We start from the raw sequence: 13,060 nt of genomic DNA, 5'->3' as shown, positions 1-13,060 counted from the left end.
GAGGGATGCTGCCTTGCAGAGCCCCCCATCATTTTCACGCCAGCCTGGTGGTATTTTCACCGAGGAAACGCCTCAGATGACAGATGATTTAGCATGTGCATTGTTGTAAAAAATAATAATAATAATTAGGTACATGCAAAGATTGTGTGGATTTGTGCGGGAAAAAAACGCATTTTTTGCATGTTTTTTTTTATTTTGGGGGGGGGGGGGGCGCAGGAGGGAAGCATGGGCATGTATGTTTTTATATATGTTTTTCTTTTTGCACCTGTTTTTTGACCTGCACTTGTAAGATAGTGATGCATCTGCAGTGTGTAAAAATGTGCTTCGACATTGTTTACATAAAAAATAGCCTTGGTGATGTCAATGTAATACCTGCATTGTCCATGCATATGCATTCACAAGTCAGTATATTTGAAATAGGAGTACAGCAAGAGTTGGACTTTAAGGAAAGTGTTTCTATAACCCTCATCAGTAAAATACATGTAATGGTTTTTTGTTTTTTTTTCAGGTTTCCAGTCAGAGCCATGGGGTTCACACACCTTTCTGTGATACTGTCGGTCACCATAATCCACCTAGTTTCAGGTAACCGCAAACGTGTGTTTGGGGAATAGGGTTGTGAGGTTAGCTTAACTTTCTTTCTTTAGTTTATTTCGAACATGAACACACTTACAGCATAATACATCACACAATTTCATATCATTTCATTTTACATCATGCCCGAAAAGGAGTAGGAAGAAGCAAAGCTTATTTAATCCTACCCCTTTCCCACTTCAGAGCGTTTACAAATATATAGAATCATTTACTGACCTTTTTATATAATAAAATAACATCTATAAATTAGTATACACAACAGTTTTGCAATATGTAATTAATTAATTCAGTCATTATTAACATACTGAGATGAAGAATATCTTATTTTCAATAAGGTTGGAAGTATTTCTCATAATTATTCTTCAGTGTACTTTATTTGGATTAGTAACTAAGTAAGCACAGTAAGTACACTTGATTGTAGTTCTCTCAGATATAGCTCAGAAAGTGCCTCACATGGTTGAAATACAAAGAGTACAATTTAAAAATATCTATCAGTCAATCAATCATTCAATGTTTACTTATATAGCCCTAAATCGTGAGTGTCTCAAAGGGCTGCACAAGCCACAACGACATCCTCGGCTCAGATCCCACATCAGGGCAAGAAAAAACTCAACCCAATGGGTTAACAATGAGAAACCTTGGAGGGTACCGGTGCAATGGACGTTGAGTGGATCTAACATAATAGTGAGAGTCCAGTCCATAGTAGATCTAACATAATAGTGAGAGTCCAGTCCATAGTAGATCTAACATAGTAGTGAGAGTCCGGTCCATAGTGGGGCCAGCAGGAAATCATCTTGAGCAGAGACAGGTCAGCAGTGCAGAGACGTCCCCAACTGATGCACAAATGAGTGGTCCACCCTGGGTCCCGCCTTTGGACAGCTAGCGCCTCATCTGTGGTCACCGAATCTGTGCCCCCCCTCCACGAAGGAGAGGGGGGCAGAGCAGAAAAGAAACGGCAGATCAACTGGTCTAAAAGGGGGGTCTATTTAAAGGCTAGAGTATACAAATGAGTTTTAAGATGGGACTGTTACCGGGAGGGCATTCCAGAGTACTGGAGCCCGAATAGAAAACGCACTAAAGCCCGCAGACTTTTTTTGGGCTCTGGGAATCACTAATAAGCCGGAGTGCTTTGAATGCAGATTTCTTGCCGGGACATATGGTACAATACAATCAGCAAGATAGGATGGAGCTAGACCGTGTAGTATTTTATACGTAAGTAGTAAAACCTTGAAGTCGCATCTTAAGTGCACAGGAAGCCAGTGCAGGTGAGCCAGTATAGGCGTAATATGATCAAACTTTCTTGTTCTTGTCAAAAGTCTAGTAGCTGCATTGTGTACCATCTGTAATCTTTTAATGCTAGACATAGGGAGACCCGAAAATAATACGTTACAGTAATCGAGACAAGACATAATGAACGCATGAATAATGATCTCAGCGTTGCTGGTAGACAAAATGGAACAAATTTTAATGATATTACGGAGATGAAAGAAAGCCGTTTTAGTAACACTCTTAAAGGCCTACTGAAACCCACTGCTACCGACCACGCAGTCTGATAGTTTATATATCAATGACGAAATCTTAACATTGCAACACATGCCAATACGGCCGGGTTAACTTATAAAGTGCAATTTTAAATTTCCCGGGGAACTTCCGGTTGAAAACGTCTATGTATGATGACGTATGCGCGTGACGTCAATCGTTGAAACGGAAGTATTCGGACCCCATTGAATCCAATACAAAAAGCTTTGTTTTCATCTCAAAATTCCACAGTATTCTGGAAATCTGTGTTGGTGAATCTTTTGCAATTTGTTTAATGAACAATGAAGACTGCAAAGAAGAAAGTTATAGGTGGGATCGGTGTATTAGCGGCGGACTACAGCAACACAACCAGGAGGACTTTGAAATGGATAGCAGACGCGCTAGCCGGCGACCTCACCTTGACTTCCTCCGTCTCCGGGCCGCCGACCGCATCTATGATCGGGTGAAGTCATTCGTTGCTCCTTCGATCGCTGGAACGCAGGTGAGCACGGGTGTTGATGAGCAGATGAGGGCTGGCGTAGGTAGATAGCTAATGTTTTTAGCATAGCTCTGTGAGGTCCCGTTGCTAAGTTAGCTTCAATGGCGTCGTTAGCAACAGCATTGTTAAGCTTCGCCAGCCTGGAAAGCATTAACCGTGTAGTTACAGGTCCATGGTTTAATAGTATTGTTGATTTTCTGTCTATCCTTCCAGTCAGGGGTTTATTTATTTTGTTTCTATCTGCATTTAAGCACGATGCTATCACGTTAGCTCTGTAGCTAAAGAGCTTCGCCGATGTATTGTCGTGGAGATAAAAGTCACTGTGAATGTCCATTTTGCGTTCTCGACTCTCATTTTCAAGAGGATATAGTATCCGAGGTGGTTTAAAATACAATAGAAAAAGGAGAAAGTGTGGAATCCAATGAGCCCTTGTACCTAAGTTACTGTCAGAGCGAAAAAAGATACGTCCTGCACTGCACTCTAGTCCTTCACTCTGACGTTCCTCATCCATGAATCTTTCATCCTCGCTCAAATTAATGGGGTAATCGTCGCTTTCTCGGTCCGAATCGCTCTCGCTGCATTGTAAACAATGGGGAAATGCGAGGAGCCTTTCAACCTGTGACGTCACGCTACTTCCGGTACAGGCAAGGCTTTTTTTTTTATCAGCGACCAAAAGTTGCAAACTTTATCGTCGATGTTCTCTACTAAATCCTTTCAGCAAAAATATGGCAATATCGCGAAATGATCAAGTATGACACATAGAATGGATCTGCTATCCCCGTTTAAATGAAAAAATTTCATTTCAGTAGGCCTTTAATGTGTGACTCAAACGAGAGAGTTGGGTCGAAGATAATACCCAGATTCTTTACCGAGTCACCTTGTGTAATTGTTTGATTGACAAAATAAGTCTTCAGCGTGATGCGACAACAGAAACATAGCAAATAAGTAATAAATATTATTATTAAAAATTTGTAAAAAAATAAAACATTTAATATTACAGGAATGCACACTTAAACAAATGTGTTTTAAGTGCCTTTTAAAAAATGTCAACAGAAGGGAGTACAGTCCACCATTTAGGGTCAAATCACCTTTAAATTTGTACAAGAAGGGTCAAACGGTGTTGCGAAGTATGGCTACCCCAGAGGGCCACTTCTAACAGTGAATATTTATGAATACAAACGTTTAATCGGAATCAGAAGTACTCTAATAATCCCAGAGGGGAAATTAAGAATGGCCTCATTACACAATTTGCATGGGTAACTGTTTTGGTTAATTATATTTTTACTAACATATTGATGGATAACTTGCTTTATAATTGTAAGGTGACCGGCGTTTATTTATAAGCGTTTATTTGTAATAACCAAAATAAGCTTGGAACTTCTTGCTGCATGACCAGATAATATCGAAGTTGTTGCGGTCTGGTAGTGGTCTAGACCCCAGGATGTAGAGACAGCAGGTAAAAAGTATTGGAAATCAAAACCAGTGCAACAGGGAATTGCACAAAAAGGCAAAAAAGATATATCAAGCATAAAGAAAGCTATGCTGCATGGAGGTTCAAAGCATCCTGATTGGCAGCCATTTATACAGTGAGGCAGCCAGCATTCATGCAGGAGAAGTACTGGCAAAACGGAAATGGAAACAACAATAAGAGCACTGGACAGGAAATAAAATAAAATAACAGAAACAAATAATAATTGTCATGAGAGATCATGACAAAAGTGTAGAACATATGTAATTGTGTGCAGTACATGTTTCTGTCAAATTGAACGAACAAATACATTTTGCCACAAAGTGCTTTACTATTTCCAGCCTTTCACAGGCTACTTACAGTAAAATGACGTGGTGGGTCAAATTAAATGATATCAGTCTACCCTAGGGCAGCTGTGGCTACAAATGTAGCTTGTCGTACCACCACTAATGTGTGACTGTGGAGTGAATGAATGATGAGTTCTCAGAATAACTTTGACGAGCTGAGACCCGATGACGCGGGAGCAGCAAGACATTGCTGCCGGCTCTTAGTAAAGCAGCACAGGGCTACTTAGCTGTTTGTATCATTGCGGCACTAAAAAATAGTCTGCGTTAGCACTTATAATAACAACATCGCTAATTCTTGGTCAATATTCAGGTCAAAACATGTATAAAGAGTATTGTTGGCGGGTTTTGGATGGTTATTTAGAGGGTTTTGTGAGCGAAATAGAGAGCCCCCATTGACAGACTATGTATGTACTTATTTATTCATGACTTAGAATGCATAAAAATAAGAAAAACATATCTTATGTAGGGATTATGAATGATGGACAGCACATTTTGCACGTATTTCCAGTATGACTGCTCTGATACTATGGTCAGAGCAAAGAAGTGTTACCCCAGTAACGTCAATCATTAATTAAATGATGTGGCGGGCCACGTTAAATGATGTAGCAGGCCTTGAGTTTAAAACCGGTGTATTAGAGTTTGTTTTGTTTTTTTCTGGTGACGCAGGCATGAGCTTTATGAATCCTGAGACTGACACATCACCCACATCGCCGCCTGACTCATATCCTCTAGGTGACTTGATCCATGCGGCCCTACAGAGTAAGGAATACTTGGCTGAGGCTTCTACCACCGCGGGTACCATCATTGACTTTTATGGCCATTGTCATGTAGTACGATATGGGCGAACAGCCATTGAGGATGACATTATCTTTAATGAAACCTCAGCAGGCACTACCACCAATCCGACACAGGCGGCGCCCGGAGTCAGGCGCAGTGAGTCGACCGCCACGGTCATTTCGCCAGGACTGCTGACCACGGCGTTGGGATCGTCCTCTACTGGAGGCCACATTGGATCGAGAAACCGCATGTCCTTCGTGCCCATAGAAGAGGAGACGACCACTACTCTAATCACCACCACCACGATAACCACAATGCACATGCCAGGTATACCTGCACGCCTGCTAATCCTGTTCAGGGTCCCAGGTGAGCTGGCGCCTATCCCAGCTGACTCTGGACTGGTGATCAATCAATCACAGGACACACATTTGCACACACATTCATACCAATGGACAATTTAAAATCTCTAATTAACATGTGGGATAAAGATCCCAGTTGGGATTCGAACCCACAGCCTTTGACTGTGTGTTAGATGTGCTACCCAAACAATATGTAAAAATTACGTTTTTTTTTTACAGGTAAGCTGTTGCAGCAACGTAGACCAAATATATATGGTAACATGTTTGAATGGTTACTTGTTGCTAGGCAGATTTTGATTTTGATAAATATGTGCTTGGCAATTTGTTACAGATGGTCACACTGCCCCACTATCAGATAATTCTGACTTTGATGTTGCAACAGAATCTGTATTAAATATATAAACTAACTCATAATACAATAATAATACATAATACAATTCCAATTCCAAACCAATCCTAGCCCAACAACACTCCGAATAGCAATCAACAAGCAATTGAGAAGACACATCAACACAACACAAAAAATTCAAAAGGTCCAAACAAAAAATGAATAGTATCAACAACAGTATCAATATTAATAAGAATACCAACATAACAGTGATTAAAATACATTATGACTTGTAATCACTATGACTTTTAGGACTAATGAGTATTGTAATAAGTCATGTAATTCTAGTAAGCCAATTTAAAAATGCTAAACTGCTTTTGGCAGTTTTTGAAAAAGTAAACAAAACACAATAAATGGGCAAAACTATGAAAAAAAAAAATCCTTAGACATTATATCTTTAGGGATAAGGTTTGGTTACAAAAAATACTTAAATTGTACTCTTGTTTTAAAAATATGGCCGTAAATGTGTCACAATGAAAATGTTCGAAGCACTGTTAAAGTAGCAAATATCTATGCGCTTTTGGACAAGTGCGGCCACGACGCTGCGAAACCGAACTGAAATGGCATGTAGACTTACCACTGAATAGAAGTTTGGCAGAGACAAAGTGTAAATGTATCCATGAGGCAATTCACTCCATTTAAGTAGAACACGCAAACTGCTGCAAAGCACAACGACCACATTGATGATCACTGAAGTGACCGATCACCTTGATCATGTGGCCGTAAACAACCGCATAGAATGTTTATGCCAGGGACTGGCCCTGCTTGTGACTCAAGCGACTTGGGGGTCTGACATGGACTGTCAGAAGAATAACAACAAGGTATTGTAACACTGCCTCAATAGACTGTCCATCATGATATGTTATGTAATGTTGTAAATTGAAGTTATATACAGTCGTGGTCAAAAGTGGACATACACTTGTGAAGTGATGGTAAATGGGTTATACTTGTGTAGCACTTTTCTACCTTTTTAAGGAACTCAAAGCGCTTTGACACTATTTCCACATTCACCCATTCACACACTGATGATGGAAGAACATAATGTCATGGCTGTCTTGAGTTTCCAATAATTTCTACAACTCTTATTTTTTTGTGATAGAGTGATTGGAGCATATACTTGGTTATTTTATGAATTTATTATGGGTCTACTGAAAATGTGACCAAATCTGGCTGGGTCAAAAGGATACATACAACAAAGTTAATATTTGTATGATGAAACAAAAAATTAGCTGTTTGGCCACAATACCCAGCAATATGATTGGAGGAGAAAAGGTGAGGCCTTTAATCCCAAGAACACCATGCCTACCGTCAAGCATGGTGGTGGTAGTAAAATGCTCTGGGCCTGTTTTGCTGCCAATGCAACTGGTGCTTTACAGAGAGTAAATGGGACAATGAAAAAGGAAGATTACCTCCAAATTCTTCAGGACAACCTTAAATCATCAGCCCGGAGGTTGGGTCTTGGGCACAGTTGGGTGTTCCAACAGGACAATGACCCCAAACACATGTCAAAAGTGGTAAAGGAATGGCTAAATCAGGCTGGAATTAAGGTTTTAGAATGGCCTTCCCAAAGTCCTGACTTCCATGTGTGGACAATGCTGAAGAAACAAGTCCATGTCAGAAAACCAACACATTTAGCTAAGCTGCACCAATTTTGTCAAGAGAAGTGGTCAAAATTCAACCAGAAGCTTGTGGATGGCTACCAAAAGTGCCTTATTGCAGTGAAACTTGCCAAGGGACATGTAACCAAATATTAACATTGCTGTATGTATACTTTTGACACAGCAGATTTGGTCACATTTTCAGTAGACCCATAATACATTCATAAAAGAACCAACCTTCATGAATATTTTTTGTGACAAACAAGTATGTGCTCCAATCACTCTATCACAACAAAATAAGACTTGTAGAAATGATTGGAAACTCAAGACAGCCATGACATTATGTTCTTTTGACCACGACTGTATGTATTCTCAGGGCATTCAATCGATCGCAACTGAACTGTAGCGAACAGTCCACTTCCGATCGATTGAATGCCCTGAGAATACAATGACCTGAATAAATGAGAACATCCATAGACAAGTTATACCGTATACGCATATCTTGACTTATATCCAGTTCCCTTTTAGATAATTAAGGGTTATGTGTGCGCTTCTGGTATGCATATACATCTATACATTTTAGGATTATTTAAGCTTTTCAAGAGGCAAGCACTAATAATACGACAGAAAAAGTTCACCCCGGTATTGAAGATGATGACCTGCATATCACTAGTCTAAAGTCCGCATGAACAAAGTGAGGAGTGTGACATGCCCTACATGAGCGTGCCTGAACTAGATGATCGTTATTCAGCGCTAAGGCTTATGAGATGTCCGTGTGGACGAAAGGCAATGGCCATTTGTGGCAATTGAATGTGGAGTTTCCACAAGAACAATCTGTAAGTGGCCCATGGGAGCACGTACATGTAATTGAATGTGTTATGCAAAAATATTGATTCTTCTCTGAAGGACGCTGGTGAAGTGAAACCGAGCCAACATGAGGATGACTTATCGTTCATATGTTGTACATTTGTAACTTAGCACATCCAATATGCACCGTTTGTGTCCTCTTTTCGTACTAATAAAACTTCATTTCGTGTTGCCTCGCATTGTGATTGTAAACGGTAAAAAGATGGATCCCGTACAACGATGGCCTCAGGGCCGGAATATTAATTAACAAGAATAAAATATCATTCAAATGGTTCATAGGCAGAAGGGGCATAGCATCAAATTCGGAAGGGCCACCTATCCAACGTCGCCACTCCATACACAAACACTTGGTGTGTTTACTTGCACTAAAAATCTAATTATTTCGTGACTTTTATTTTTTTTTAACACATGTAAAAACCGTATTAGGTTTTGGGCTTTGAAATGGGATTACCATGTCTAGACTAGAACATATCTAGATAAATCCCCCAATAAAAAGCTTTTGATTTTAGGAAAAAAAAGTTTGGCCATAATATGAATATAAATAGTCACATATCATGTCATTAATCACTGCCGTGTCTTTAAAATTTGTGATACCAATGTTTCTAACTTTATTCTAGGGTCATTGAATGCACCACAGTTTAGTGCAATGAGATGAAAAAGTGAAACTAACTTGCACATAACAAATACATACAGCTTAACTTAATTCAAGCAACCTTATTATTCAACTTTCACGACTACATGTCCTTTATATATATATAAATGTAATATTTTTTGTTTAAAATTCTATATAGGTCAAATAAGTACAGGCATTTAACATTTATGGCAAAAAATCTAGTCCCCCAAGCTTCCTCTCCACTTGCCCCTGATGGGCAGAGAAATGTTGTCGAATTTAAACTACACTCACGTCGGGGATGTCCATGCAAAATGTAAATGGATTTCTCATGGTGCCTATTTTGGTTCATGTTTGAAATACAGGTCACCATGGCAACAGCTTTATTTGTACACAAGTGGCTGGCTCTGTTGGCAAAAGAGGCATGATGAGTGAACATTGCTGTGCATATTACGTATCAATCCAATCAGCAGAGGGTCATTTAAATCCGTGTTTCTTAACCATACGGCATATACAACATTAATCTGTTTCTCAGCTGTGGTCTGTATGGTCTGCAGCGGTACTCAATTGTAATGCACTAGTCCACCTCTTGTGGCAGTAATGACAATATCAAACAAAGAGAAAAAGTCTGGAGCTAAAGTCATAGATAAGTTTCTTAAGCGCAAAAATGATGACTAAAGTGGTGAAGGTGTAATCACATTTGCACTTTAATTTTATTGACAGTTTAGTTAAGAAACATATACATTACCAATATTCATGCATGGTCATTTATTTGTCATCAGTTTTATGAGTCCCTTCTTTTACAGTATATTTGATAAGTAATTATATTGTAATCAGCCTGATCTAAGCCTTGATAAAAATATTTGTGATCATTTGAAAGAGTGCATCCTGTTTAACTGTAAGTGGGTTAGATACAATATTTGAATAGGATTAATATCAAAAGTAAGATGACTAATTATGTGTTAATATTTCAGTGGGCCTCCGGCATACTTGCCAACCCTGCCGATTTTCCCAGGAGACTCCCGAATTTCAGTGCCCCTCCCGAAAATCTCCCGGGGCAACCATTCTCCCGAATTTCTCCCGATTTCCACCCAGATAGCAATATCGGGGGCGTGCCTTAGCCTTAAAGGCACTGCCTTTAACGTTCTCTACAACCTGTCGTCACGTCAGCTTTTCCTCCGTACAAACAGCGTGCCGGCCCAGTCACATAGGTAATGCAGCTTTTACACACACACACAAGTAAATGCAAGGCATACTTGATCAACAGCCATACAGGTCACATTGAGGGTGACCGTATAAACAACTTTAACACTGTTACAAATATGCGCCACACTGTGAACCCACACCAAACAAGAATGACAAACACATTTCGTTTATATATATATATACAGTATATATATAAAATAAATACTTGAATGTCAGTGAATTCTAGCAATCTCCCAAATTTGGAGGTCTCAAGGTTGGCAAGTATGGCCTCCGGTCCTTTTGTAGTGGAAATTATTTAAATGATATGACGAATTACTCCTGTTATTAATCACATAAAATGATCGCATTAATCGTGTATATATGCAGATTAATCACACCACTTATTTTGAGCTTGCATGCTTCTTTACCTTAACTGTAGATGGATGATTCCTGCCAAGATGAATGAGGAGAGTCCGACTGATGTGCTCGTTGGAAAATTACCCTCTAAAATACACCCTGACTGGACTTTAATAAAACTGTTACCAGATTTTGAGCAAATAAATGACATACATTCAAGTAAAAAAAAAAAAGAATTTTTTTTTTTTCTGGATGACATTCTGACATGAAAATTGCATGTATGTCCAAATGCCGGGGCGTTTTTTTTAGGTTAATTTAAATCATGCAAACTTGTAATGAATTGCGATTTACACACAATTCAAAAGTGTGATTAATCTGGTTAAAATGTGTTGCACTAATATAGATTTACAATAAATACTATAGCATGGCTCACTAGTAATATCATCTTTTCTGTTATAAAAGATGCAATTCATGATATTGTTTTCTTAAATTCCTCTCCCGTACTTCTTTTCCTGTCTTCACAGTTCAGTGCAATGCATCATTGTCCGCAATGGAGGATGTTGTAGAGTCACCAGATTCTGCATCGTCATCATCTTCCCCCCCCCTTGAATGCACCTACAGCATCACAGTGTATGCAGGCTACGGTGTGGAGATTCAGGTAATGCGTATATAATGTGACGGATGCATAAATCATTGCCTTTGAAAGTCTTTCATATTGACGTACTGTAGAGGCTCAGAGTTTTTTGTTTCCATTTTTATTATTGTTGAATATTGAGCGATCAACTTGAGCTTGTCATATTTTCTCTGCAAGGTGAGGAAGGTGAACCTATCCAAGGATGAGTCGCTGACCATCATGGGGTACGGGGGTCCGGCACCAGAGCTGTTGGCAAACGAGACACTGATTAGGGAGGGTCAAGTGATTCGCAGTACGACCAATCAGGTGCACATCCATTATCGCAGTCGCCAGCAGAGCAACCATGGAAAGTTTATCCTCAACTATCAAGGTAAGAATTGACTTTAAAGGGGTCATATAGTGATTTATTTCTACATTTAAAACAGTTTCTTGGCGGTCTACATAAAATGTAATGGTGGTTCTAAGGCCAAAATGTTGCATAGATTATGTTTTACGGACCGTTTTCAAGCCGCTTTCTGACCGTCTCTTCAGAATGCGCCGTTTTTATGGCGGGCTTATTTACATGCCTCCACTTCAACAGCGTCTTCTCTCTGTTGTAGTTTTCAGCACTTCCATGTGGAGTCTACTGACAGATATACAAAAGTATTTGGCCACCCATCCAAATGATCAGAATCAGGTGTCCTAATCACTTGGCCCCGCCACAGGTGTATAAAATCAAGCACTTAGGCATGGAGACTGTTTCTCCAAACATTTGTGAAAAAATGGGCCGCTCTCAGGAGCTCAGTGATTTCCAGCGTGGAACTGTCATAGGATGCCACCTGTGCAACAAATCCAGTCGTGAAATTTCCTCACTCCTAAAAATTCCAAAGTCAACTGTCGGCTTTATTATAAGAAAATGGAAGAGTTTGGGAACAACAGCAACTCAGCCACAAAGTGGTAAGCCACGTAAACTGTGTGGGGTTGCTTTTCAGGAGTTGGGCTTGGCCCCTTAGTTCATGTGAAAGGAACTTTGAATGCTTCAGGATACCAAAACATTTTGGACAATTCCATGATCCCAACCTTGTGGGAACAATTTGGAACGGGCTCCTTCCACTTCCAACATGACTGTGCACCAGTGCACAAAGCAAGGTCCATAAAGACATGGATGACAGAGTCTGGTGTGGATGAACTTGACTGTCCTGCACAGAGTCCTGACCTGAACCTGATAGAACACCTTTGGGATGAATTTGAACGGAGACTGAGAGGCAGGCCTTCTCGACCAACATCAGTGTGTGACCACACCAATGCGCTTTTGGAAGAATGGTGGAAAATTCCTATAAACACACTCCGCAACCTTGTGGACAGCCTTCCCAGAAGAGTTGAAGCTGTAATAGCTGCAAAGGTGGACCGACATCATATTGAACCCTATGGGTTAGGAATGGGATGGCACTTCAAGTTCATATGTGAGTCAAGGCAGGTTGGCCAAATACTTTTGGCAATATAGTGTAAATTAGAACTATATGCTACGTTGTATTAGAAATGAAAATAGCGAAGGATGCATGTGCATGTACGAGCCAGTCTGCCCCACAACAAGAGGATGGAGAAAAAGAAGGAGTCTATTTACTATTTACTAGAAAAGTTGGTTTTGCATGGTAGGCCCCCTTTAATTATCCCACAATGGTGAAATTATGTGGTTGCAGTGAAGATTTTTACTCAGGTAACAAAAGTAAAACGTAATGAAAAACTAAAAATGAGTAGTAAATAATACACATTGGATGTGTAATTAAACAAAAACACTATCTCAACACCCATATTGCACACCAAGAAAAAAAAAACTTAATGTATACATATGTATGTGTGTATGTATATATATATATATATAT

General features: G+C 39.7%; 1 protein-coding gene across 3 annotated transcripts in view; it reads left to right on the top strand.

The window, feature by feature from the left end:
• Window positions 1-13,060, top strand: part of sez6l2 (seizure related 6 homolog (mouse)-like 2) — a 46,228-nt gene that overhangs the window by 452 nt on the left and 32,716 nt on the right. Inside the window, exons 2-6 of one of the 3 annotated variants that reach the window (XM_062037150.1) lie at window positions 509-582; window positions 5,090-5,218; window positions 5,309-5,527; window positions 11,089-11,222; window positions 11,376-11,568. In XM_062037150.1, the coding sequence (XP_061893134.1) occupies window positions 525-582; window positions 5,090-5,218; window positions 5,309-5,527; window positions 11,089-11,222; window positions 11,376-11,568 (733 nt within the window). In that variant the 5' untranslated portion in view covers window positions 509-524. The remainder of the gene's footprint in view (window positions 1-508; window positions 583-5,089; window positions 5,219-5,308; window positions 5,528-11,088; window positions 11,223-11,375; window positions 11,569-13,060) is intronic. The other 2 variants (XM_062037152.1, XM_062037151.1) reach the window with 2 other exon arrangements.

This window comes from Entelurus aequoreus, linkage group LG25, assembly GCF_033978785.1.
Source record: "Entelurus aequoreus isolate RoL-2023_Sb linkage group LG25, RoL_Eaeq_v1.1, whole genome shotgun sequence".
In the NCBI taxonomy this organism is placed as follows: domain Eukaryota; kingdom Metazoa; phylum Chordata; class Actinopteri; order Syngnathiformes; family Syngnathidae; genus Entelurus; species Entelurus aequoreus.
This window is presented reverse-complemented; position numbering and strand designations above follow the sequence as displayed.